We start from the raw sequence: 25712 nt of genomic DNA on the forward strand, positions 1-25712 counted from the left end.
GAGCAGGAAAACATTATTTTATTAGAAAATAAAGTGTTTATTCAAAGAACATTAAAAGTCTAAGGACCTGTGTGGGAGTTGGCATGGGCAGGAGTGAATCTCAGACTCATCCAGGTTGGGCGTGGGGCTCCTTTCCACGGAGTTGGGGCCTCAGGGGAGGCCAGGTGGGGACCCCAGGGTCCGGCAGGCAGGCAAGCAGGGAGCAGTTGGCGAGCACCAGGAGTCAGTGCACCAGGAGCTGTGGCTGGTGGGCTGGTCAGCCTCCCAGGCTCAGCAGCTCACCAGGTACATCCCTGTGGGGGTGGGGCAGTGAGGGGGAGGAGGGCCCGTGTCCCTATTCTGGGACCCCCAATCCTCCTCAAAACACCCCTTCACTCGTGGCCCCATGGGCCCCTGCAGCCCCTTGTGGGCGCAGGAGAGCGGGGTGGGAGTGAGGGTGCCATGGCAATGCAGCTTCTGGCTCCCCACCTTGGATCCTTACAAGGATACCCGCCCTCCAGGGGATAGCCCAGACACATGAATCCCCCTTCTTGACCCCTCCCACGGGGGCGCTGCCCATCCCTCCCTGCCTGTGACCCCCATCCTGAGTCTCTATACCCCAACACCCACTTATCCTTCTCAAACACCCCAAATGCTTCCCCCAACCCCTGCACCCTGGCAGAAGCAGGAGCTAGGGCTTGGCTCCCGAGGGGAGGCATACCTGTGGCAAACCTTCTCTTTACCAGTGACATGCGGTAACCACTGCCCACCAGCTCCAGGTCCACGCCAGACAGAGTGGCCCCCTCACTGGTGAACTGAGCAGCCACAGGGCTGGGCGTGCTGGGTCCTGAGCATGGCTCCCAGCTGGCAGACAGGTGGCCAGAGCCTGGGGAGACATGAGGTCAGCTGTGTCACATCTATGGCCCTTGTCCTGCTGTGAACTGGGCTCTTCCCTGGCCCTGTACCCAAGTACTTTGATCTGTGGCCTCTGTCTGCCCCTTTGACCTTCTCTGGTGCCCCGCCCCCCCCCACCCTTCTCCTTTGGCCCCACAGTGCCATGTGTGGTTTGCAAAGGAGTCCTGCCTCAGGGCCTTTACACCTGCTGTGCCCCTCCCCTAGCTTTGTCAAAGCGCTTCTAAGCCTGTCTCCGTGAGCATACTTCCCCAACCCCAACACATCCGTGATTCATCCCCCATTCTCCCCAGTTTAGATAAGCCCTTCCACCTGAGACCTCCGAGCCCTCATGCACAACCATAACTCACCCCCTGCCTCGGACACATCTGGAAGCTTCCATAGGAGCCGCTTTTCCTCCAGGTTCCTGGCATCAAGAGAAGTTTGGTCAGGTCTACCCCAGAAAGCACATTGAGAATCTAGGATCTCAACTCAGTAGCCTCTCAGGCACATGACCCGAGCAAGCCAGATCCTGTCCCTCGCCTCAGTTCCCCTCCTCCACGCCCCCCCCCCCCCCCGCTAAGGGCCCCACAGCCTTGCAGCATTTTTAGATGAGGCATTTGGTCCTATAAGTCTGGCTTCTTCATGGCACATTCTACTCTTCGTGTACATCTAAAGCAATATTGTGCGGTGACAGGGTGTGGGGCCACAAGCAGGGGGCTGAATTCAAATCTTGGTGTAACCTTGGAAAAGCCATTTAGCATCCCTATGCCTGAGTTTCCCCTTCGGAAATGGGGACAATGGCAGTCCACATCTGGGTGAGATGTTAAGAGCCTTAAGCCAGTCAGTGTGCAGAGTCCCTGGAACACTCCTGACACGGAGGAAGCTCACACTGTCAGATGTTACGATTGTTAATAACAACACCCTCAGCTGTAACAGTGTGAGCTCATAGTGACTGGTCCAGCCCAGGGCAGACCCTTTAGTTGCTGCATCAAGGGGAGGTCTGGGAGATTCAGGGGCACTGCTGAATCCCCCCTGGCCTCCTGTATGCCCTCACCAGGTGGCAGCCGGCTGCAGGCGGATGTTGGTCACAGGCTCCCCCACAGGCAGCAGGATCTGGACATTGGTGAGTGGCGTGGGCACAGCTGTGGCACCTGGCCGGTAGCTGTACTCTACCGAGACCTGAGTGAGGGTCGCCCCGCACTGCCAGTGAGCACTCAGCTGTAGAGGCACGGACTGGGAACCCGGGCGGGAGAACTAGAGGGAGTGAGAACAGGAGAGAGGACATAGGTTGGGCTGTCCTGTCCTGTCACACTGCGCAATATCAACCAGCCGGAGTCTGCACTGCACACACCACCCCAAGGGGCCCTTTCCTGGAGACCTCGTAGACAGGAGTGTGCATTACACCACATTTCCAGCAGAGGGCAGGAGAGGGGCTCGTGCTAACAGTCTCTGGACAGGTGCCGGTGCAGGGGCTCTTCTAATTTGCATAATGGTGCTCTCCACACTGTAGACCGCCTACCCAACCACTATGTATTCCCTGTCCACCCAGCACCCCCATCCTCCTTTCCCTGGCCCCTCTGCTCAGCCCACCCACCTGGCTCACCTGGTACCGCAGCAACAATACATTGTAGTAGGAGGCAGCTGGATTCTGCTCTGCCTGGCGCTGCAGGGCCTCAGTCAGGGCCACCATGTTGAGCCAGAAGTCTTTGGTCTCAGGATCGCTCTGGGAGGGGTCACTACAGACACCCGGAATAATCACCCTCACCCTCGAGAGAAGCCTTCTCAGGGCCCCCACTATCCCAAGGGCTTCCTAAAGATGCAGATTTCCTGGCTCACCTTGGGCCCAGTAAAGCATGGCAAGGGGGTGGGGGGTGGGGAAGCAAAGGAAGGCAGGAAAATAAGGTCCAGAGTGGGGGAGGGACTTGCCCAGGGCCACACAGCAAATTCTGGGCGGCAGAAGAGGAATTCAGAGCTGGGGAGCTCCTGGCTCCCACCAGGCTCTGGGGCCCCACCCCGACCCCCCCTCTTCCCAACAGTACCTGAACAGCAGGTCAGCATTGGGCTGGAAGTGCTCAATAGGGGCTGTGTGCACAAGGCGGAAGCTGAGCACGGGTGGGGGTGGGGTCCCGCCGAACACTCGCACGATGCCGGCTGGGAAGGTCATGGTCAGCTCCCCAGTTACTCGAGCCAGGCAGCTGGATGAGAGGTGAGGGGACGGGGCTTTGGCCCAGGGCTCTGCCCAGCACCTCATCCTTCCCTCTCCTGGCTCCACTGCAGCCTATGGCTCCCTAGGCCCCTCATAAGCATCAAGGCCCTGACTACACCAGCATCCTTACCCCCAACCTCCTCCCCTATGTCCCTGCCTAAACAGCAATGCAGGCACCGGAAGGAATCCACACTAGGCTGGAGGAGGCAGGCATATCCCCTTCCCTAGTTCTCTTTTCCCCTAGGCTACCAGGAAGCTCACAGCGAAACATTCATTTTTGTGACCATCCTCAGGTTGGGTTTTAGGTCTCATACTCTCTTTCCCTTTGTGGTTTGATTTGAAGGTCTTTTCTGCTGGGCACCGCCCCCAGATTATCCCTGGTTTCTCAATTCACTCCTCACCTGCCCCCTCCACGGGCATGGCCTCTGGTCTTCCTCCCTTCAGGTTGATGCTTACAGCAGCCTCAGAGAAGTTCCTCTAAGCTGTGGCTACAACAATGCCTAGCCCTGCTCAAACACTCTCTGTGGCTCCCACTGCCCTTACGACAGGGGCCTGGCTGCTCAGCTCAGTAGTCAAGGCCCTTCCATGGTAAAGCGGATCATGAAACACGGCTAAAGGCTGTCCCTGCTAAAACCCAGATGCACAGCCCCCAGAGAGCCCTGCTGGCCTGTCACTATCTGCACTGTCCCCCATCACAACGTACCTATGGCTGTGGCCACGAAAGTAGGCATGGACATACTCGGTGAAGGCGATAGCCACAGGCAGGGCATCCTGGGAGCCCAGGACCACAGGGCTTGGGCCCCGGGAGACTCCTGGGGTGGTGGGGAGAGAATGGGGGGGCAGACAGACAGTGAGCACAGGTCCCAGACTCCAGAACCCACCTTTGCCACCAGGGCCTCCATTATATTACTTAGCCCCCAGCCCAGACCAGAAAAGGTGAAACCCACCTGTACTGTGCCCTGTCTGAGATGAGAAGCTGGAACGTTCTGGGATGGTGCTGGGCGCCGAAGAGCCCAGTGGGGAGGGGCTGAGGGAACGAGACTGGAAGGGAAGGAGATAGGCTGGGCTATAAACACCTGAGGAGCAATATCCTGATGTTGACCCCAGAGGCGAGCCCCAGCCCAGCTCCTGCCACGCCCTCACCCTACCAGGTCCCCGTTGCTGCGAGTGAGGGGGCAGGACACCTTCCTGGAGCGGGGTCTCCGGGGTGGGGCTGCCAGGCCCTCCCTGGCTGTAAGGTCGGCAGGTACGGGCGTCAGGTCTGGGGAGTGTGTGAGAAAGACACGGCTGAGATGCTGCCCTGGACCTCGCGGCTCACCCCAGGGGAGGAACTCAGTCAAAAATTGGGAGTTGGGCTTATTGTGGGCAGAGCCCCTAATGATCTGAAGTCCTGAGGATGCAGAGAAGATGCCAAATAGGACTGTAGATGCCATCCACAACCCTGTGCCTCCCAGACACCAGACGGGTGGCTCAATAAGGGGTGAGCTCCCCATCACTGGGGGGATGCCAGCAAGGACTGGAAGTTCAGGAGGCAGGTATGCTACAGGGGGGATTCGGCAGAGTGTTTTTATCTAACATTCATCAATTCCATGACCTTCATCCTCTCTAAGAGTACGTGGGTAGCCTCCTACTCTGGCCCCTAGCTGAGTCCCACCCTTTGAAGTTAACTAATCACGATGTAAGACCAGGTTCCCCTCGCTCACCTGCCTCCCCTCTACAAACACTTACTCTGCTCCATCTACAAACACTTGCTCACCGACCCCCCCTCCCACCTACCCGCCAGGCTGTGCTCCTGTCTACCCCAGGGTCTCACCAGCACTGCTGACACTGGGGCTGGATCCTTCTCTGGGGGGCACTGTCCTTTGCACTGTAGAGTGTTGAACAGCATCCCTTGCCTCAACCCACCCGACACTAGTAGCACCCCTCTCCCTAGTGGTGACACTCAAATATCAGTGGTGACATTGCCAAGTGTCCCCTGGGAGGCAGAACTGGCCTAGTTGAGAATCCCTGTTCTACAGTGAAGCTCAGACAACCCCACTAGGGTCTACACTCATTCCCTTGGGCCCTCCCTTGAAGCAACTCCAACCAGGGTCTTTCTCTAACCATGGACAGTGCCAAGCACTTCTGTCACCACTGCTGGGGACCTCCTGTGGTCACAGCCCACAGTTCCTCTGATGCAAGGGGGACTCCTCTTCTCACAGTCCCCCCAGGCGCCCACTCCTGCCTGCTCTTCTTCTCCCTTCACCTTCTAGCTTTGCCCCTGGACCCTCTCTTCTCTCCAGTCCCTGGGCAGCCTCCCCCTGCTTGGTCCCATCTCCCTGCTGACATCTTCCCCTCCTCTCCCTTCTCTCTGTCATCACTGTTTCAGCCACACTAATGTTCCCACTGTTTCTCAAGGAGCCTAACCCACTCCCACCCTAGGACCTTTGCATGGGCAGTGCCTTCGGCTGGGAACGCCCTTCCTCCCACATCCATGCGGCTTCATCCTCAGCTCCATCAAATCTCATCTCACATGTCCCTCCTTAGGGAGGCTCCACTCTTGTGAGCCCTCGCCAGGCATCGGCCACCTCCCACCTTGTTACATATCCATCTCACTATTGTCGCCGCAAGGGTGGGGTTTCCTGCCCACCTCAGTCCCAGCTGTATCCTCAGCACCCATATCGGGTGCTGACCACAGTAAGTGTGCGATCCTCCCCCCAGGACTCCGATCACTCAGATTGGGGGGTGCCGCTGGACTCACCTCCTCCCGTCACAGCCTCCAGCCCCCAGGGGCCTGGAGATGGTGCGAGGGGCTGTGGTGCATCTGAGTCCGATGGCTGCTGGGGCCGTGTCCCCCTTAATTCCAGCGGCTGTGCCCTACAGCTAGGTGGGCTTTGCGGGGTTCCTGGGCGGGGGACCCAGGAATCCGGGGAGGGACCAGGTGCAGCATGGGATGGTGAGTCCAAGCCAGAGTCCTCCACATTTTCGGGCGAGGAGGAGGAGAAAGGTGAAGGGCTGGATGTGAAGCCAAGACTACTGGAGCCTGCGGGGGGGAAAGGGGGTGGTCAGCTCCAGACTTCACCCACACAGAGTCCCTTCCATCTTCCTACAGGCCACGCCCATGTTGAGGAAAGGCCTGCCCCCATTCAAAGCTTGTGCCCAACCCCCTCACCCCTCTAGTCACTTCCACTTATCTCCACTGGTGCCCCACCCACTGCTATCCCCCACTCCCACAAGGCCCCTTCTTCTCTCCGAATCTGCCCACGAGCACTGTGACCACGACCACCCTCACAGTGGTCTAGACCCATTGATCTTCCCTTTGACCCACAAAGGACCCTCCCACATCCTCCCACCAGCCCAGCCCACCATCATCCTTGCAATGGCCCCACCCACCTTCCCACTGGCCAGGCCCATAGCCCCTGAAACCCTTACCCCCCATTACCTGTAAAATCTTCGTGGTCAAAGGTGGACTCTAGGGGCGGCCCAAAGAGGTTCTTGGAAACCTGTTCATCTGATTGCAATTTATCTGCACAGCTGGGGACCAAATGGAAAAGAGGTGTTGTTCTATTGTTTCCATGCCTCCTCCAGCTTCAGGGCCTTTGCACATGCTGCTCTTGGTCTGGCCTTCTTTCCCCCAGTGCTCCCTGTGGCCACCTCCTGCTTCTCTTCAGGGCTCAGCTCAAAGTCATCCCCTCCCCATCCCAGAGGCCCTCCACCACTGGCCTGACTGAAGTCACCCACTCTTATCTTCTATCATATCACCTGCTTGAGTTTCTCTATAACATTTAGAAGTGCTGAATATGTTCTAACTTACTTGTTAGTCTTAAAATCTAAGCCACTAGAATGTGGCTCTGAGAAGGGGACCCTGTATTAGTCATATAACCCCAGAGCCCAGAATGGCATGAGTACACAGCAGGCACTCAATAAATGTTCACCAAATGAATCATTAAGTGGTCTCTCAAAAACAGCACAGCTTCAACTCCCTACCCTGATGAGACAAGGGAAGACAGAGATACGGGGAGGCAGCCAGAAAAGAGAAGAGAGGTAACAGGGATGGCCCTCACCTGCCCATTCATGATAGCCCGATGTCCCAGCCCTGTGGAACTCACCTGCTAGCCCTCGGGGCCGATCGAGGCCTCTGCGGTTTCCCAGCAGTATCCCCTATGAGAGATGGACCTCCCTGAGCCTTCCTGTTGCCCCACGTGTAGTGCTCCCCACTCCACAGACCAGGAGACTAAGGCCCAGGGCTTTCCAGCCAGCTGCCCAAAGTAACCAAATCAGGCAGAGAGGGATTTGAACCTGAGCCAAGCTGTCTCCAGGTTTTGGCTTCTTTCCCAGCTATCCTTTTTGGCTCTCATTTAATTCTCATAATGACCCCATTTTATAGGAGACTGAGTGTCAGAGTGGATAAGCAGCCTGTCCCAAGTCACACAGCAGAGCTGGGATTTGAACCATATCCACACTCCAGTCCCTGCCTCCCCTCCATGTTCTATTCCCCAAAGCGAAGACCCCTGAACAGGCAACTCACGTGAAGAATGGCGTTTCATGGTGCCCTGTGGACAAAGGGGGTGGCATCAGGTTGAGTGCCTCCAGCCAGCCCCACCAGCCCCACCCGGAACACCTCTTCCATGCCTCACCCCTGGGCCAGGAGGGAGAATGAGGCTGCCAGCCGTGGCCCTGAGCTGTGCAACGGCTGCCTCGGGGCTGCAGGCTGGAGCCCGGGCTGGGGCAGGCTTGATATGCACATAGAACTTGCGGGGCTCCTCATCATCAAAGTCGGAGTCACTGGACGAGAAGTGGGAAGGCTCGGCAGTGCGTGCACTGCAGTCAAGGGGCCAAGCAGATTCCAATGCAGGGCCTCCCTCTCGTTAGCCCTCAAATCGGACCACATCCTTTCCTGCTCAAACCCTTTGAGGCCCGGAAGAATTCTCTCTTTCATCACTTGCCATCTTTGGCCCTGACACCATATTCCTCCCCACCCCCTGCCCCCATTCAAGCCTTTGCATAAGCATGCCCTGCCCTAACTAGTGAACTCCTATTCAGCTGCTAAGCCCCAACTCTGGTGCCCTCTCCTTCAGGAAGCCCTCTTGGCTCCCCATCTATGGTAACCCAGCCCCTCCTCTCTTCCTCTTGCCCATCTCTGACCCCACAGGGCAGGTGTCTGCATTTGGATTTGCGTTGTCCACACTAGAGTCTTCCCCGAGAGTGTACACAGAGAGGGTTGTTAATGGTGGGAGGGATCACTTGTGCCAACAATTGCCCCAGGGGGCGCCAAGAGGATATTGTTCTGGGTCACATCAGGTCGGACAGTGAAACCTTCTTCATCCACCTCTGGACATGCCTGGGGGGACAAGTGGTGAGTCAGGTTCTTCCCTACTGAACTTCCCCACTCACCCTGCCCAGCCCCCCATTCCTGGTCCTCAGACCTAAAAACGATCTCAATGGCACTCACCCCTAAATCAGGCTCCAAAGAATCTCTGCAGATGGAAAAAGATATTGGTGTCAGCTCCTCCCAACGCATCTGCCCTGCACCAGCCCCCAACATTGTATATGGCAACTTGGGGAGGAAACCTGGGCTGTGATACTGTCCTGAGCTAGCCCTTCAGATGGTGGGATCTTGGGGCTTGCCTGGGGCGGCGGTGGGGGGCAGTGAATCTGGAGTTAGCCAGGCAGGTGGTGTTCTCAAACAGCATGGAAGGGGAGGAACCCTGGAGCTCGTCAAAAGGGCTGGCTTGAGATGGCGGGGAACGTAGGGGCTAGCTCGGACAAAGAGAAGAACCCTGGGTTGGCAAGGGTAAGCCTGGGCTAGCCCAGGAAACCATGGGCATTGGGAAGAATTGAGTACTAGTTTGGGCAGGGAGACTCCCAGGTTCGTCTTGGCAAAGTAAGAATTTCTGGGATAGATTAGGTGGAGAAATAGCAGGGCTAGTCTTGTCAAAGGGAGGAATCCTGGGCCAGTCCGGTCAGGGGTAGTCCTGGGAGAGTCTGGGGCAGACAACCCCTGGTCTAGCCTTGGCAAAAGGAAGAATTCTGGACTAACTTAAGCAGTGGTAATATTGATCTAACCTGAGACAGAGGTACTCCTGGTCTAGCCTGGAACAAGAATACTTCTGGGCTACCCTAAGCAGGGAACTTCTGGGACTGCCTGGGCAGGGGGAGGGATCCCAAGCTAGCCTGGGTCAGGGCTGGGCAGGGGTGCTTCCTCACACAGCTGCAGGTGGCTCCCGCTCCCGCCGGCTCAGTCCTGGGAGGCGAAAGGCCTTGGCACCCCGCAAGCGTTTCATTGCTAAAGACAGATCAAGGGCACAGCTGAGCCCAGGGGGTACCCCCTTCCCATTCAGCTCTGCCTCCCTTTTCCCCATGGTCCAACCTGGGCATCCAGGCCCAGACGTACTTGCCTTCCTGCAGGGCAGCTGTGCTATACGCCTCAAAGTCCAAAGGCCCTGAGACAGAAGAGATTGAGAAACTCAGTGGATGGGAGCCTGGACTTGGGAAGGGTAGCAGTACACCCCTGGCCATACAATAGCACCTGGATCTGAGCTCACAGGGTCCAGGGCATGAGCCAAGATGCTGAACCAGCCACAGAGATGATCATGAGTGGGATATGCCAAAGGTTCTACTCCCACCTTGGGGTCGACTGTGGGTGTGATGCCTGACTTACTTCTACTTCCAGTATTTCTGGGTAGAACCTGTGTGGGTCAGGGGATGGACCACAAGTCTGTGCAGTGGGCTGGGTCTCAAGCGCCAGGATGAGGAGCTGGGACTCTCTCCTAAGGGCAATGGGAAGCCATGGAGGCTATGTGAGCAGAAGCAGGTCATGACTGATCTAGGGGCAGTGATGGGCCAGAGTGGGGCCCACATAAGGAGAGGTGGCCTGAGCCAGAAGTGAGCTATAGAGACAGGAGGGAGAAAGAACCAACCCTAGTGGATGACTAGACTTGGGGACACCGACTGTGTACCAGCATTTACTGAATGCCTCCTGTGTGCCAGGCACATACTTTGCCCTTTACCTGCATCAAATTACTGAATATTCACAACACCATCAGGTGGGGATTAGTATCATCCCCACTTTCCAGATGGGAAAACTGAGGCTCAGAGAATTCAAGACACACATCCAAGGTCACACAGCAAGCAATGAAGAAAAGATTCAAATCTAGGTCTGACCCCAAAACTTTTGCTCTCAACATTTCCCTGACCCTACATCTGGGTAGTTTCATTTTTTTTTTTTTTGTTCAACAACCCTCAATGGCTCCCTTGGGTCCTTGGGGTAAAATCTGAACAGCTAAGCCTGACAGCTTGGGCATCAAATCCTCTTCCTTTGTGGGCTGTGGAATTAGATTTATCATCAGCCCATTTTTCTGATGAGGAAACTGAGGCCCAAAGAAGTCTCCTGTCTCTTGAGTCCTGCTCTTTCCATGCAGCTGTGGCCTTATAGCTTGACCCCAACAGACACCCCAACTCACCAGGCTTCTCCCGGCCCGTGCCCTTGCTCTCTGCAAATTTCCTCAGCAGCATCTCCACGCTGATGTTCTCTATGTTTTGCTTAAACTCCTCATGAACCTGTGCCAGGTGAGTGGAGTGTGTAACTGGGCAAAACCAGGGCCCCCACCCTCACTCCCCATCCCCGGCCCCACTCACCTGCCCAATCTGCACATGGGTGTCCTCCACTGAGTGGGCATAGGAGCCCAGCAGCGCCTTCATGTGCCGCAAATGGGTTTCCTCCATGGCTTGGAAGCGCTGAGGCAGGAGGGAAGAGGCAAATGGGAAGGTGGAGGCTATAAGGAGTGACCATGTGACAGCTCGACCAATCAGAATGTTCCAACTCCTCGGCCTCAGTGATTGGTTTGGGAAAGGGCCAGTAAGTTTGCCCTGGGACTTCAGCTGGAACTCTAGGAAAAGAGACACTTTCCTACACTGAGTCAATGGATTGACGGAATGCATGTGGAGGCTGCTTGTGGCTACTTTGCTGCACATGCATGTGTGCACGCGTGCACACGGGCTTGTCTGCTTGGGAGTGAAGCCCCAGAGAGGAAAACAGACTTGAAAAGGAGGCACAACTTCTTGTCAATACCATTTGAGCACCTGGATCCAGCCATACCTGGAGACCCCCCCCAACCTTTTCAGTTCCCTGAGCCTATAAATCTTCCTTTCAATTCGAATGAAGGTTTCTATCATTTGTAACTCTCTATTACTTGCCAAAATGAATGAATGAATGAATAAATAAATAAATATAATAGGATTCCTAATCTTGAGATTCCAATCTGCTTTTCATACATCTGGGAAGACAGAGACCCAGAGAGGTGCAGTGTCTTATAAAAAGGTTACATAGCTGGTGAGTAATGGAGGCTGGACCAGAACTCAGGCCTTTCAGCCACCATGAAGTGTCACAAGAGTCTTAGCTTCTAAATCCTGCCCTATCTTGTTCAAAAACCTCATCAATAATAATAGAAATAATAACGTACCTCATAGAACGATTTTTATGCACCTGGTACTAGTCTGAAAACTTTACATATAGTGACTCATTTAATCTTCACAACAACTCTATGAAGCAGGTAGTATTACTGTCCCCATTTTTTTGTCTCCATTTTACAGATGGGGAAACTGAGCCACAAAAATGATTTTTGCTTTTCAAATAATAATAACATCCACAGTAACAGTAGCTAACGGGCTCCAGAATTTAATGGCTTTACGCCTATGATTCTGAGACTCCTGGGAGTTGAGGGTGTGGGAGGTTCTGGAATTCTGAGGCCCATAGTATCCCAGGCCAAGGGATGTGTAGGTCTCCAAGGTATGACTCCCGGTTCTTACTAGAGCCGAGTCCAGCATCTTTTGCTCGAAGTCAGCACGGGCAGAGTTGTACTTCTCCACTGAGCGCCGCAGGCTCTCCGCCGCCTTCTTGGTCTTGGTCTCTGCCTAGGAGACATAGGGAGGGGACCAGGTTGGAAGGGAACACTCGGGGTGCTTCGCCCTTACTCCCCACCCCCTGCCCCATCACCCAGCTGGTAGACTCCTTGGGGTGCCCGGGATGTGATGACCACATTCAGGTTCAATGACTATCCCTCTGTGATGTTTCACTCTCCATCAGGCAGCCCCATTGCTCCGCAGCAAAGTCCTTGAACCACCTGCGTGGGCTGATGCCGACTGGAAACGTGCAGTCATGGGCTCACCTTGTCCATCTCTTTCTGGCTGGTGCTCTCCCTGCGCAGCCGCTCTTGGTCCATGCACCGGTGCAGGTAGTTCTCACGGGACTTGGGCAGGAGCTGGCTGACACCTGCGAGGGCCTGCACGGCATCCAGGGTGCTCACTGCTTCCTCTTTACACTGCGATGGCAGGGAAAGGGGTGTGTGGGTACCATGTGAAGCCCCTGCTGGGGGGCAGGACCTGAGCAGATCCCAGCTTTCCAAACACTGTGGGATTCCAGGTCCAATACAGAACTTTACCTTCCACACCCTGATCCCTGGCCTAGGAGTCCCCGCCATTATCCTATGTCTCCAGAAATAAACAGCACGTGGATAATGTCCTTGTTCTAGCCCATTTTTTAAATTATGACATTGTAGCAGTCTGTACTGTTTAACTCACAGATTTTTCCACTTCATAATCCATTCCCAAAATTGTTCCACATCAGCCCATAGAAATTTTCCTTGTCCCCCAATTTAAAAAAAAAAAAGTGGTTAAATACACATAAAATTTACCATCTTAACCATTTGTAAGGATACAGTATTAAGTACTAGGACCAACTCCCCTTTTTGTGATAGGGGTTAAAAACTGCAGATTCTGGGGCCAACCACCTATGTGCCAAGCACCTATAACTCTAGAATTACAAGCTGCAAATACTTTGGGATTCTGAGAGTCTAAGGCTTGAACTTTCCTTTGCAAGAGTCTAGGTTTGAAAGAGTCTAGAAATGTCAAATAATAAGATCTGTAGCTTCTAACGCTCAAGATCAGGGATTGGCAAACGTTTTCTGTAAAGGGACAGACAGTAATGGGTTCGCTTGTCATAGACTGAAAAACAGCCATGACACGAGTGGACATGGCTGTGTGCCGATAAAACTTTATTTACTGGCACTGAAATCTGAGTGTCATATCATTTTCACATGTCACAAAATATTCTTTTGATGTTTTGTCCCCACCATTTGAAAATGAAAAAACATTCTTAGCTCGCCGTCTATACAAACACAGGTGGTGGGCTGGTTCTGGTCCGCAGGCCACAGTTTGCAGACCACTGGTCTAGGATTTTGAGAGTCTGAAATGTCTGACAATTCCCTGGTCAGTGGGGTTCTAGGTTTGATATTGTGGAATGACCAGAATTCTCACAGGTACACACCAGGGGCTGGAGGTTCAAAGGCCCCAGAAGGTCTGGGTTCCTTCCAGCCGCTGGCATCCCCAGCCCACCCCATCAGGCAGTGCCCACTGGGTACACACCTTCTTGTGCATCTTGAGCTGCTCCTCACTGTAACGGAGCATGTCCTTGATGAGATCCTGCAGCTTCCGCGTCAGCTCCAGGTGGCAGAGTGCCAGCTTGTCCGAAGAGACACGGAAGACCTCCCAGAGTGGAGCGAAGGTCCTGGAGACAGGCAGGGTCACACCCAGGATCCAGCAGCCCAACCCCCCAAGGTCCCCTCAATCAACATGGTTGACATTTGCTCAGGCACCTACTGTGTGCTGGGCCCTGCTAAGCATCAACACATAATAATTCATTTAATCCCCACTGCAACCGTACAAGGCAGGCCTGTGACAGGGAACTGAGGCATAGGGCGTTCTGTAACTCATGCAAGCCTCCTCTGCAAATGAACATCAGAGCTGGAATTTAAATCCAGACCCTGAGACCCCAGATTTCTCACTCTAGATTCCAGGCCCCACCTGATACCCAAAGGCAGCTAAGACCCAACCTGTCCAAACCAAGTTGGTGGGGCCTTCCCACCTCAGCAGAATCCTTTTCTGGCCTCCCCACTGCCTTCCCTCCCTGCTACCTTCATTTCTGCCCCTGATAGAACTTTTGCCCTACAGCAGCCACAGGGAAATTTGCAAAGGCCAACGGGACCACATCACATCCTTGTTTAAAAGAAACCTTTGTGCTGGGCCCCTGTGCCCAACCCCCCCATTTCATCTCAACTTGGCCCAAGCCCCGCAGCCATGTCAGACTGACTCTTTTCTCTTCCTTGAACATGCATAGTGCATGGCTGCCTCAGGGCCTTTGCACTGGCAGAGCTGTCTGCCTGGGTCTCTGTCTCCTAGACATTCCCATGGCCAATTCCTCATTATTAAGGTCTTAGCTCATAGAAACTGGGCCCAACCCAGAGGAAGTGCCCGACCTCTTACGCGCCTATTTAATTCCCTTCCTATCACTTTTCACCTCGGGAGAGGCCTTTGTTCAAGTTTGTGGTTAACATCTGTCTTGTCATACATCCCAGATGTGCACAGCAAGAACACAGCATGAAGGTGAGTGAGGGTTTTATCTGTCTTGATAATGGCTGGATCCCCAGTGCCTGGAACAGTACCTGGCACATAGTAGGTGCTCAGTAAATATTTCTTGAATGAATGAATGAATGAGCTAGTGAGTGAATTAATGAGTTACCTTCCTCTGTCCAATAAGCCCCATAAGTGGGGGGATGATTTCCTATCCTACATATCCACCCAAGGACAGGCTCCCAATGATCCCAGGGCCTCACAACCTTGGGGACCCCTACCCCACCCATAGCCCACTCACCCTATGGGAGTCCCATTGCTCGCCAGCTTGGAAAGTTTCGCCATCGCCTTCGAGTAGGTCTCTTCAATAGTGGCCCTGGGTAGTAGGATGCAGAAAAAATGGGGAAAATTCTGGGCACCCATGGGAGAGGCCCTGCCCCCCTGGGCCTCAATTTCCCCATCTCAAACATCTGAGCAGTGGCTCTCAGTGAGGACAGTACGGAGGGAGGCATTTGGTAAATTCAAGGGAGAGGCTTTTATCCTTAAGTACTACATTTTACTAATAGTAGCAGGAGTAGCAGCAGCAGGTGAAAAAAGTTTTGAGCACATACTATAGATGCTTTCTACGGTTTGTCTTATTTAATTGTAGGAGACAAACTCATATTTCTTTTTTCCCTCTGGACAGGCACTGCTAAATGCCTACCTAATATTCATTCATATTTTCATCCAGACTAACAGAACCTCAAAGTTGTGTGGGATGCCCTTTAAAACTAATTACCCATGGGAGTATTTTTTGATAGAGGCACCCATGGGGTACTGCAGGCAAGAGTGGATGATTTCAGGGGCCAAACACCCACAAAATAAAGAGTGGCCCCTGTCCTGTATGGCTCAGGCAGTTCCACTTGACAGCCACAAAAAGAAAAATCTGATTATAATTCTTTTGACTGCCCGATTTAATAAGCATTCAGCTAATGAGCGGCTGGGTTGCAGCAGAATGATGCCTCGCAGTTTGAGTTTATTATGTTTTCTGGGACACTACATTTCATTTACAGGCTGAAATGTAGATTATTTCATCACACATGTGTTTTCTTTTATCATACTTAGGGCACGAGATTGAGTTTTCAAAATTCCTCTTGTAAGTAGGTCATATCGTCTCTTTAGGAGAAGGCATTAAAAACCTGGGGAATGTCAACACTTGGTCATGGGGCTAAAAGTGTTGAGAACTGCTGGTTTCCAGTGTCTTCTACCAGGTTGGGTTCTTGGAGCCCACAGGTGTCTGGACCTGATTACGCAGGGCGTGGTATGGCTGTGAGGTGGATGGGCGGGGCCACAGTGGGTGTGGTAAATGGGCTGTGGGGCGTGGCCATATGGTGGGTGGGTGGGATGTGGGAACCTCACCTCTCCCGGATGAAGTCCACCAGCTCCTTGGTGGAGATAGGCCCCTGCTTCACGCTGTGGTACAGAACCTCAAAGCCCTGGTTCTTCTCACCCTGCAGAGAATGGAGGTGGACACTGAGAAAGGGGATGCAAAAACAAAACAAAAACAAAAACAAAAACATCAAGGTTGCCTAGCAACAGGGGCATTGACGTGAGGACCCAACCAGCAGAAGTCTATCCCCCTTGCTGTAAGGATTGGTTCAGGCCTGAGCCAATCAGCCTGTTGCATTTCCCCGGTCACAAGGATTGGTTCATGGGCCTTAAGTTGGCCTAATCAGAGAGAAGCCTGGGATTTTTGTCCTCCAGTTGAGGGAAAGACATTCTGCTGTACTGGTTGCCCCTCTAGGTCTCTTTCTGTCTTTGTGTCTCGGTCTCTCTCGCTTTCTCTCTGTGTCTCTGCCTCCATCAGTCTCTTCCCCTGTTTTTCTCTGTCTTCGTCTTTCCATAAATGAGGAATTAAATGGACACAGAAGATATTGGAAGCCAAGTGGAAACCATGAACTTTGGAAAGAAGAGAGTTTGAACCTGAGAGAGTTCGAATAACAAGTGTGTTCAATCGAGTTGCTGGATCAAACCAACCCTGAAAGCCACATCACCCCACGTTTCAATTTTGTGAATCAATATGACCATTGTTGGGTAAGTCACTGTGGTCAGTTTTCTGGTTTTTTTCAACATGGAAACTCCCTCTCTGAGTCCCCCAGAGCAAGGTCCATGACTGACACCTCTCTCAGGACGGCCATGTCCAATAGAGGGTGGAGCACAGAAAGGGCATTTGAGTTTGTTGAGTAAATGAACAAATGAGTTATTCTGCTGTTACCCAGTACTGGTGGGAACAGAGCTTCCACCCCAGTGCCTGATGGTGTATTGCACAAAACCTCTTTCCTCCCAGTTTCTGGGGTCACCAGAGTGGGAGAGGCCAGGGCAAGTCACTGACCCTCTCTGAATCTTTAGTGGCTCCTTGTTAAGGTCAGGGAGTCATCTACCTCTAATATGGGGGACAAATAAACACCAAGACGATCAGGGTCCCTTACAGCCCCAAAGGCAACTCTAGTTTTTGCTAATTTGTGGCATCAGTTAACGTTTTGCTTTAAGTTTGTTCATGTTTCTTTTCCAAATACATTTATCTAAAAGGGCAACTTTTACCTCTATTCTAAGTGGAAAATCAGGACCCCACACCATAATGAAAGGAACAGGAAAAAATAAGCGACAGCTGTTTTAAAGACGCCAGACTATGTCGCATGTTAGGGCATATCATACACTGAGCTGTTCGTTAACGGGGAGATCAGCTGGGGTCCAAGGGAACTGGAGACATTTTAGCACCAAATGGGGCCTTGTAATTTGGACTGAAAAAAGAGGGATTGGTTATTTCACTACCAATACAAATCACTGATGCGACCCCTTTGGCAGCCCTTTGTAGGCTCTCCATAATGATTTCCTCCATTCTCCTCCAATTTGTGGGGTTCACCCTCCCAGTTACCTGGAAGCTTGAAGGCTAAAGCCAGCAGTCATTACCAGATGATTTCTCTTGCTGCACAAATGGAGAAACTGAGGCCAAGACTGGGGTAGACCCAGGACAGCCCATATCTCCCAATAGTCACTCCTCATTCTACAATTGTGATGGCTCCCTATTGCCCACCAGTTCCTGAAGTCCAACGCCGTTAGCCTGGAATTGCCTTTCCAACCTCATCTACCAGTTTCCTCTTAGCTTTGCCAGCAAAATGGCAAGCGGCAAGATGACATGCTGTGCCTTCCCGCCTTTACACCATTTTGCCACCCAGCTCACCAGCCTGCATCTCTTTCCACCTATCCAAATCTTTCCACCTCTCAAGGATCATTGCCAGGCCCACCTCCTTCCAGAACCTTCTCAGACCTTCTTCAGACCTCCACTTCCCTGAACATTCACTGTTGATCCCTCTAGCTCCCCAGGAATCTCTTCCCAGGTCTACAATTTTACTTTCAATGTTGAGGAGTCAAATCCTTCTTTTATGGATTGGGTCATTTTGGGTTGGTGATTTCACCTCTCTGGGCCTCAGTTTCCTCATCTGACAGATGGGGACAATGACAGCTCCCACCTGCCCAGGGTCTTGGTGCCTTGAGGCTGGTACAGTGCTGGACACAGGGCCTGTGGTGAGGGCTCAGCAAACAGCCCCAGCAGCCCCCGCCTGCCCCGCCCAGGGGATCCTTGAGTGAGGCCGCACCAGGCACCGCCGCCCAGGCCAGCATCTGGGGCTGACTTGGAGCCAATTGTTGGCCCGTTTCCCAGACCTGGCAAAGCCCCCAGCAGTGTCTGCCTCCCTCAGGCTGAGCTGGCAACCGAGGGTCCTACGAAGGGCTGTCTCGAGCCTCTGTCTCCCCTGAGAACTTCTGTACTCCAGTGTTGCTCCCACACTAGCCCCAGAGGGATCTTTCTGACACCGCTTGATCATGTCCCTCTCCTGCTCACACTGCCCCCATGGTTCCCCAGTGTCCTCTATGCCTTTAGCCCTGCCTTGGCCCAACAGGGCCTGGGGCATCCCTGTCTGGCTTGATCTCTTCTGACTGGAGCCTCCTTCAGGCCAGCCAGGGTTCGTGTCACCCAGCAGAGTCACCAAAACAAACAATAGATTAAATGAAACATTGATGAAAAGAAACAGACATTCCAGGGACATTCCCTGAGTCCCAGGGAGGCAGGAATGTCATCCTTTTTTCCCAGATGGGGAAACTGAGGCTTCGAGATGTAAAGTCACCTGCCCAAGGGCTCCCAGCAGAGCCCATTCAAATCCCAAACTCGAAGTTCTAATCCATTTGCACTGGACTATCTTTGGGTGCGGGGAGGTGGGGGGGTGGCTTCTATTTTCTCTTTGTTGATCTGAAATTTCTGCAGCGAGCTTGCATGCCTCATGAAATTAAAAAGAAATTTTAAATAAATGTAGGTGCCGCTGTCAGGGTTCCAGCACGTGGGCAACACAACTGATCCTCAGTCAACCCCCTTACACAGAGGTGCCAACAGGGGCTCAGTAGAGACAGCCCCTCACTGGGATCACACAGCCATTCAGAGGCAAATTCCAGGGACTCTTACCCTTGGGAAGGGGTGGAGGTGAGTGCCACCCTACCACCCCTTATGTGGCAAGGGGGTGTGGCCCCTTTAAGAAAGCAAGTGCCAGTAAAAGGAGCCCCAGCTGGGGAGGCAGAAAAGGAGGGAGCAGGGCTTGTTGCCAGGGGCAACCAGTTGCCTAGCAACAAGCTTCCTCTGGCAAGTTCAGGGCCTGCAACTGGGGAAGGGGCTTTCTGCCCTGGTCCTTCCTCGACTGTCCTGTTCACACATCCTCTGTGTCTCTCCCCATTAGCCTGGCCCTGCAGGAGGAGTCCTGTGCCCCCCACTAGCCACCCAGTATCACACCTCTGAGCTTTTGTCCAGGCTGTTCCCTGTGCCTGGAATGCCTTACTGACATTCTGGAAAATCTCAGCCTTCAAAGCCCATAACAAACTCGGTTGTGTGTCCTGGCTCCTCCTCTAGGTGCCCCTAAGGTACTGCAGGGATGGAGGTGTCTGGCTGGTTCTGCGTCCCCCAGATTGGCGACTCCTTGGGGTTAGAGCAAGGATAGAGTCTCTCTGGGAGGCCCAGCATCCCCCAGAGTTGACTGGGTATAGGGTGTTCGTGGCCAGATGGGAGGGTGTGAATGAATGAAAACAAGTCCATTTCACTCGGGCCCCCTTGGGTCACAGCATGTGGTCCTCAGCCCAGAGGGTAGACTGGTGAGGGGTCCTTTAGGGGTCAAGCCATGAAAACCCCCCAACTCTCCAGGATGGGAAAAATATGGAAATCCCCTGGCTGGAATGACCCTGGATACTGGAAGTTCAGTCTGGCCCTGTGTTTGAGCCCCGATCCTGCACTTTCTCACTGGACAACCTTAAGTAAGAGAGTCCTACTATGAGCTTCTGTCTCACTATTGTTCAAGCTGTGACTCTCCCAAGGTCACTGGGCCTGTGAGCTCTGGGGATGTATATTCAAACCCAGCCTGACTCTTCCCATTTTCGTTTCTATCCCCTGCAGACTCTCCATCTGCCCAAGACTCTGCCCACAAGCCACCAGGTCCCCCCACCTCCATTAAAGCCCCCACAGCCCTTCCAGGAGCCTTACTTACCCAAAAATGTTCCCCAAAATATGACATTCTTATGACTCTGTGGAGACCCCTGCAGGCTCCTGTCTAGTGCCTGTCTGAAGAGAGAGGCAAGTTTGAGCTGCAAAGTCACAAATGTCTTGGGCTGAGGAAGGGAAATTCCAACTGTCCTCCCTGTAGAGAAGGGAGAGAGAGAACAGAGGAGGAACCAAAAGCCCCAAGGCTGGGAGTATGCCAACGTTCCTGAGATGATTCAGTCTCGGGTCTGCTCCCCAAATATCCCCCAGTCTAGGAGAACAAAGCTGGATACAGATGCCCCCACTCCTATGGGGTCAGAGCTGGATTAGATGGAGGGATAGGGGCTGGGGGAGCCTAGATTAGAGGAAGAGGCAAATGAATTAGGGTTCTTAAGCACAAATAGGAGTTTGCTATGTGTGTGGGGTGCTACTAGATGAACCCTAGCATGGGCAAAAAAGTTCTGGGCCATTTTACATATGGGAAAACAGTTCTCCCTAAGGGGAACCCACTTGCCAAGGTCATACAGATTGGAATGGACAGTGAATTTGCACCCTGGGCCAGCTGAGTACAGACCTGAACACTCAGTTCCACAGTGGACAGCTCCTGTGGGAAAAGGATCTGGTAAGAGGTGGACACTGGGACTGGGATTGGCCACATGGGTGTTGGGGTCCTTGAAGTGTCCCCAAGGGTCCCTTGGCATCTCCTGAATCCCTCTACAACAATCCCTGTCTCATGCACACTCCCGGGATGGAGAGCTCACCCCTCACCATGGTGACCCAGGTGGCACTGGTGCTCCCAGGAGTCCCAACCCTGCCCCCTGGAAGCCAGTGTTCACCTGGTGTCTGAATCACTGTCCAGCTCTGTGCCTCAGTTTCCCCATCTGTAAAACAAGAGAGAATGCCTAGAAGGAATCTTGCTAAGGGACCCCAGGACTCCCTGCAGAGGGGGTGGGCCAAGCCACCCAGCAACAGAGGGACACTTGGTGTCCTTGGCATGTCCTCAAGTCTGAGCTTGTCACTGGAGCTCACAGACCTCATTCATAATTCATGACTCCGCAGGCAGCTCAGCAGCAGCTGGGAGCCCAGGAGGGACAGTGGCAACAGGGACGGCACTGGTGACCACAGGATGGGAAAGCTCCCTGGGCCTTACCAGGAAACAACTGAGCAAGGACTTTGGACAAGGCTGCCCCTGGCTGAGCCTCAGTTTACCTAATCTTGAAAGTAAGTTTAACTTGATCCACTCTCATCTAGCCCCTAGTCCCTTGACTTCACCCAGCACCCACCATGTACCCACATGGCGAGGGTCTATGAGATGATTCAGCCCTGGGCTTGGTCCCTGAGGAGCCCCCAGTCTAGGGGAATAGAACTGTTCCTGTAGGGTCGGGGCTGGGCCAAATGGAGCAACAAGGACGGAGGGAGCCTGGACTGAAGGAGGGGACATGGGAGTTGGGGTTTTAAAGCATGAATAGGAGTTCATTAGACAAAAAATTATTGGATTCAACATTCCCAACCACCACCCTATGCTGGATGATGCTGGGGCCCCTGAGAAACTTCAGTCACCAGTGCATCCCCTGAGGAAACCTAGTCTGGCAGGGGCATGCTAGGCTGACATCCTAAGAAGGAAAAGCCTTACATTTCCGTCTCATTTCTTAGTTTCTGGCCATGGTCTAGCCCCTGAACATGGCTAAATCCCTACAAGCTACACTAACGACACAGGAACCACGAGCCTCATGCAGCAACTTAATTTTAAATGAAGTGACATTAAAAGCTCCTTAGTTTGTCAGCCTTGCTTCCAGGGCTTAGTAGCCACACAGAGATGTCGGCCACCATATGGGACAGCACAGATAGAGAGTTCTGCTAGACAGCGCTGCTCTACAGGATCCTAGGAGGCACCGGGCCCGAGTTCCCCAGAAAATAAGAATCTCGCTACTGTTTTTTACCACTCCAATTAGATTGCCTCCCAGCCTCACATACACTGAGCGGCAGTATGTATGCGGTGCTATGCTCGGCTCGTCACAGGGCCCAGTTCATTCAACTTTCACAACCACATCATGGGGCACAATCCCAACTTTAGAGATGAGGAAATTGAGGCGTAGAGAGTTCACTCACTGTCCCCAGATCACTACGATTTTTGTCTCTCGCTTGTCTGCCAAAAGACTCCGGTTCGGAACCACCATAGGGGGCTCTGGGTTTCCATGTCCACTCTACTGCTCCGCAACTGGCCCTACCACTCAAAGCTACATTGCGGGACAGACACCCCCCCCCCCCCCCCGCAGGCTCTAGCCCAGCCCAGGAAGTGACACCTGCTATTTCTGAAACCGAGACGACAGGGGGGCCTACCTTCTGTTCCTGAGGGGAGTTAAGAGGGGCAATGGAGGCCTCCTGGCAGGGCTTGAACTCACCGGACAGGGAAACAAGTGGGGCTGGAACCCAGTCAAACATGGCAGGCACCAGAGATAGCCACGCAGCCCCTGCCACTTCCGCCAGCACCAAGCGGAGGCCTGTGGGCGTAGGGGACAGGAAGCTCACCCGCCCCGCCCAACGCCCAACTGCCACCTCCCCTCCGCTCCCCAGAGCAGTACCCTTGGGACATCTCTGGAACCACACAGGCCATGGATGGGTAAACTGAGCCCCGGACCTGCAACCCCCAGCCTGGGGCTATTATTACCCAACAAATCATAATCATGACAATTGTGTAGTAACCGAAAACACAAATTGAGTGCCAATCTGGGACTAAGCATTCCACATCTCACCATCCCAAGGTGGGCCAATGATGTCTGCCTCATAGATGGGGGAACCGAGGCTCAGAGAGGGGAGTCCACACATCCAAGGTTGCACAGCTAATGAATGGCCACACTGAGACTCAAACAGGGCTGCATTAGGATTTTCATGGGCCCCCAGGCACGTTTGCCTTCCCCTTGCTCCATTAATAAAATAATTTAAGCTATATTTTACAACTGCTTTGGCATAAAAACAAATATATGAATATTATACATCAAAATGCTTTCTTTGATTCCAAAGTTCATTTTTTCTCCTTCTGAGTTTAAAAGAAGTTAAAACATCTTCATGGACCCTTAAAAGTATTGTGCCTGAGTCACTACATCTGACGGAGAAGTCAGACCTGCTGGAACCCAGGCCTCCCGGCCTCTGTAGTGCCAGTGCAAAGCCCAAGATGGATAGAGACTTGACCAAGGTCACACTGCAGGTTGTCAGCTGACCAGGACCTCTATTCTCTGGCTGCTGGAAGCAGGGAACAGAGTCCTCCCTGGGGGTGTCTGACCTGAGCCCTGGCACCATCTGGAGATGAACCCTGCCTTCCCAGCCCTAATTCCCTAAACCCGGGACCCTGCGCCAGGTGGAGTATGAGAGCAGACCCAGGAGCAGATAAAACATCAGGCCAGGAACCCAGTCAGCCAAGAAAGCAAGGCTTTAGCTCCTGGCCTCTTGCTGGCTGACCTTGGGCCACCCCAACCACTCTGGGCCTCCTGGGTCCTATGAAACAGAATCTGATATTTTGCTCCCCCTGGTCTCCAGTTTGCACACAGTAGGGACAGTTTGGGGGTTTTCTCTTCTTTCCAGTGGCCAGCTTCTTGGCCAAGCTGTTTCAATGACCAGCTGTCACGTGCTTCCTCCCCTCCAGGTTCAGCTACTAGAGTTGTGGCCATTTATATACTCTGGCTTGATTCTCACAATGACACTGAGCGATGGTATCTCATCTTGGACATCATTTCAAATGGGGAAACTGAGGCATAGGCTCCATACTGCATAGTGACTGAGCCACTGAGTGGGCATGTGACCTCACACTCAGGAATTTTTCAGTTCTCCCCAATAGTACCCCCCTCTTCATCATTTCATTTGGCAAACACCTACTGAGCATCGACTGTGTACCTGACTGCTGGGCTAGAGACACAACAGGTGACACCCTTACAGATTCCCCTCTCTCCTTTCCACTCCTGGGCAGTTGTGACCCCATTTATGATCAGTAATATTGTAATTAGTATTATAATGATCACACCTGTACTTACAGCACTCCCATCCTCCCACAGTCTCCTTTGATCTTCCAAGAGGGATTCAGTCCATTTCACAGAGAAACACACCAAGAGGCAGAGGGACAAAGCCACGCACAAGACAACCGTATTTGAACTTGGGGGCATTGGACTTCCAGCTCAGAGCTCACCCCTGTGCCCACTACAAAGACGGAACTTCAAGGGAGAGAGGAGAGGCTGGCCTGGTACCGCCCACCTCCTCCTGCCCAAGACCCCGCCCAGGCACTGATTTGCCTCTGGCGTGGGTGATAGTATGTGGGTCAGGGTGTGCCCTGGGTGATCCCACCGGTGAGACCAGGATGGTGGAGCCCCCATTCCAATTACTGCAGCCGGTGATATAATTTACTGTCTGGCAGAACAGCCCTTGCAGCAATGCCAGAGTATAACCATCAACCCATTTTGCAGTGCTGTAAACTGAGGCTCGGAGGCAAGCAAAGTTTGGGAGGCGGTTCTCCAAACCCTCCGTTGCTCTCTCACCCCCCAAACGGTTGACATCTTAAGCAAAAGGGTGAGGTCACGATCTGGCAAAAGGTGGGGTGGGTGGGTTTCAGAATCTGTAGAATACAGGCTCCGAAGTCCCCAACCCCATTTTCAAGGGAGAATACCAAGGCTCAGTGAGGTGCTGTCACCTGCCCAAGGTCACCAGTGAGGCAGGTCCATCTAGAGCCACCTCCTTGTACCCACTGCGATTGGGACAGATGGGGCAGATGACTCCCGAGATGGAGGTAGATGGAGGGGCCGCCCACCTCACCAACCCTCCTCCGCCCTCCACTGGAGTCAGCCTCTGGCAGGATCCTAATTTACCTCGATTTATTTTAATCCCCAGGAACAGATGCTCACTGCCCAACCCCCACTGAGGCAGGGACCACCCCCAAATCTAATCCAGGCCCTTCCAGACCTGGTCTGGCAATTCCAGCCAGGCAAGGGACACTACACTGACCCCCTCCCCAGAATTCCAACCTTGGGGTTCTTGAAGAGAATGCCAGTGAAAGGCCCTACTATCCTATCCTTGTGGTAAGGAGGCTGGCATAAGACAGTCTAGAGGAGGAGCCCAGGGGACTCCAGCTCTTCTGCCAGGACTGGATCAGGGTTCACAGGGGAGAAAAAGGGAAGGGGGTTCCTCATCTCGTTTCTGCCGGGTGTGTGTGTGTGGGGGGGTGGTTCTGCAGATCAGAGCTGGGAAGAGGGAAATTGGAGGTGGTCTCCAATTCAGCTGTCCTAGATCTCAGGCTGGAGGGTTAGCGGCGCCCCCATCTTTGCAGCCCCCGAAACTAGACCCAGATCCAGGCTTAGAATAAAGGGATTTGGGGAGGGGTCTCGCGTCATAGCCGCCACACTGTACGCTCCGGTTCTAAGCCAGGAGACCATCAACTAGGAGAGGGGTCCCTACCTCCCTCCGCGGACCCCTGATTATTACCAGGGAGAGGCCGGACCGCCCACCGCGCAGCCCCCCACCTCGCGTTCGCCATCCCCCAAGCTCCGCTGCGCCTTTGCCCCTCGTGGCCACCAGGACTGCGGTGAGCGGTGCTCACGGGGGACTGCGCTGGCCAGGGGATTGGGGGAGTCGGCGGACAGCACTCACCTTCCGAGCTCAGACGAAGCCCCACGCCCGCCGCCACCTGCAGCTCGGTCGCTGACACCCGAGCCC

The 25712-nt window shown here is 53.5% G+C and overlaps 1 protein-coding gene across 11 annotated transcripts; it reads right to left on the reverse strand.

The window, feature by feature from the left end:
* Nucleotides 1-25712, reverse strand: FCHO1 (FCH and mu domain containing endocytic adaptor 1). 11 transcript variants are annotated; one of them, XM_019737047.2, is made up of 29 exons: nt 25647-25709; nt 20855-20899; nt 20593-20622; nt 20026-20099; nt 15863-15954; nt 14766-14840; nt 13481-13622; nt 12226-12378; nt 11867-11971; nt 10697-10795; nt 10522-10618; nt 9457-9501; nt 9266-9344; nt 8511-8535; nt 8342-8399; nt 7696-7874; nt 7587-7611; nt 7168-7219; nt 6501-6592; nt 5820-6101; nt 4228-4340; nt 4027-4120; nt 3783-3891; nt 2913-3068; nt 2477-2609; nt 1928-2127; nt 1242-1297; nt 701-865; nt 1-293 (listed from the first exon to the last, which is right to left on the reverse strand). In XM_019737047.2, the coding sequence occupies exons 4-29, from the start codon at nt 20050-20052 to the stop codon at nt 271-273; spliced, it is 2676 nt and encodes an 891-aa protein (XP_019592606.1). In that variant the 5' UTR covers nt 20053-20099; nt 20593-20622; nt 20855-20899; nt 25647-25709; the 3' UTR covers nt 1-270. The 11 variants fall into 11 exon arrangements, with proteins under 11 accessions (XP_019592606.1, XP_074194019.1, XP_074194016.1 ...); XM_074337918.1 differs by lacking the exon at nt 25647-25709 and adding an exon at nt 22359-22494 and having other exon boundaries at nt 20026-20095; XM_074337915.1 differs by lacking the exon at nt 25647-25709 and adding an exon at nt 22359-22494.

Source organism: Rhinolophus sinicus, linkage group LG07 (assembly GCF_036562045.2).
Source record: "Rhinolophus sinicus isolate RSC01 linkage group LG07, ASM3656204v1, whole genome shotgun sequence".
Taxonomy (NCBI): Eukaryota; Metazoa; Chordata; class Mammalia; order Chiroptera; family Rhinolophidae; genus Rhinolophus; species Rhinolophus sinicus.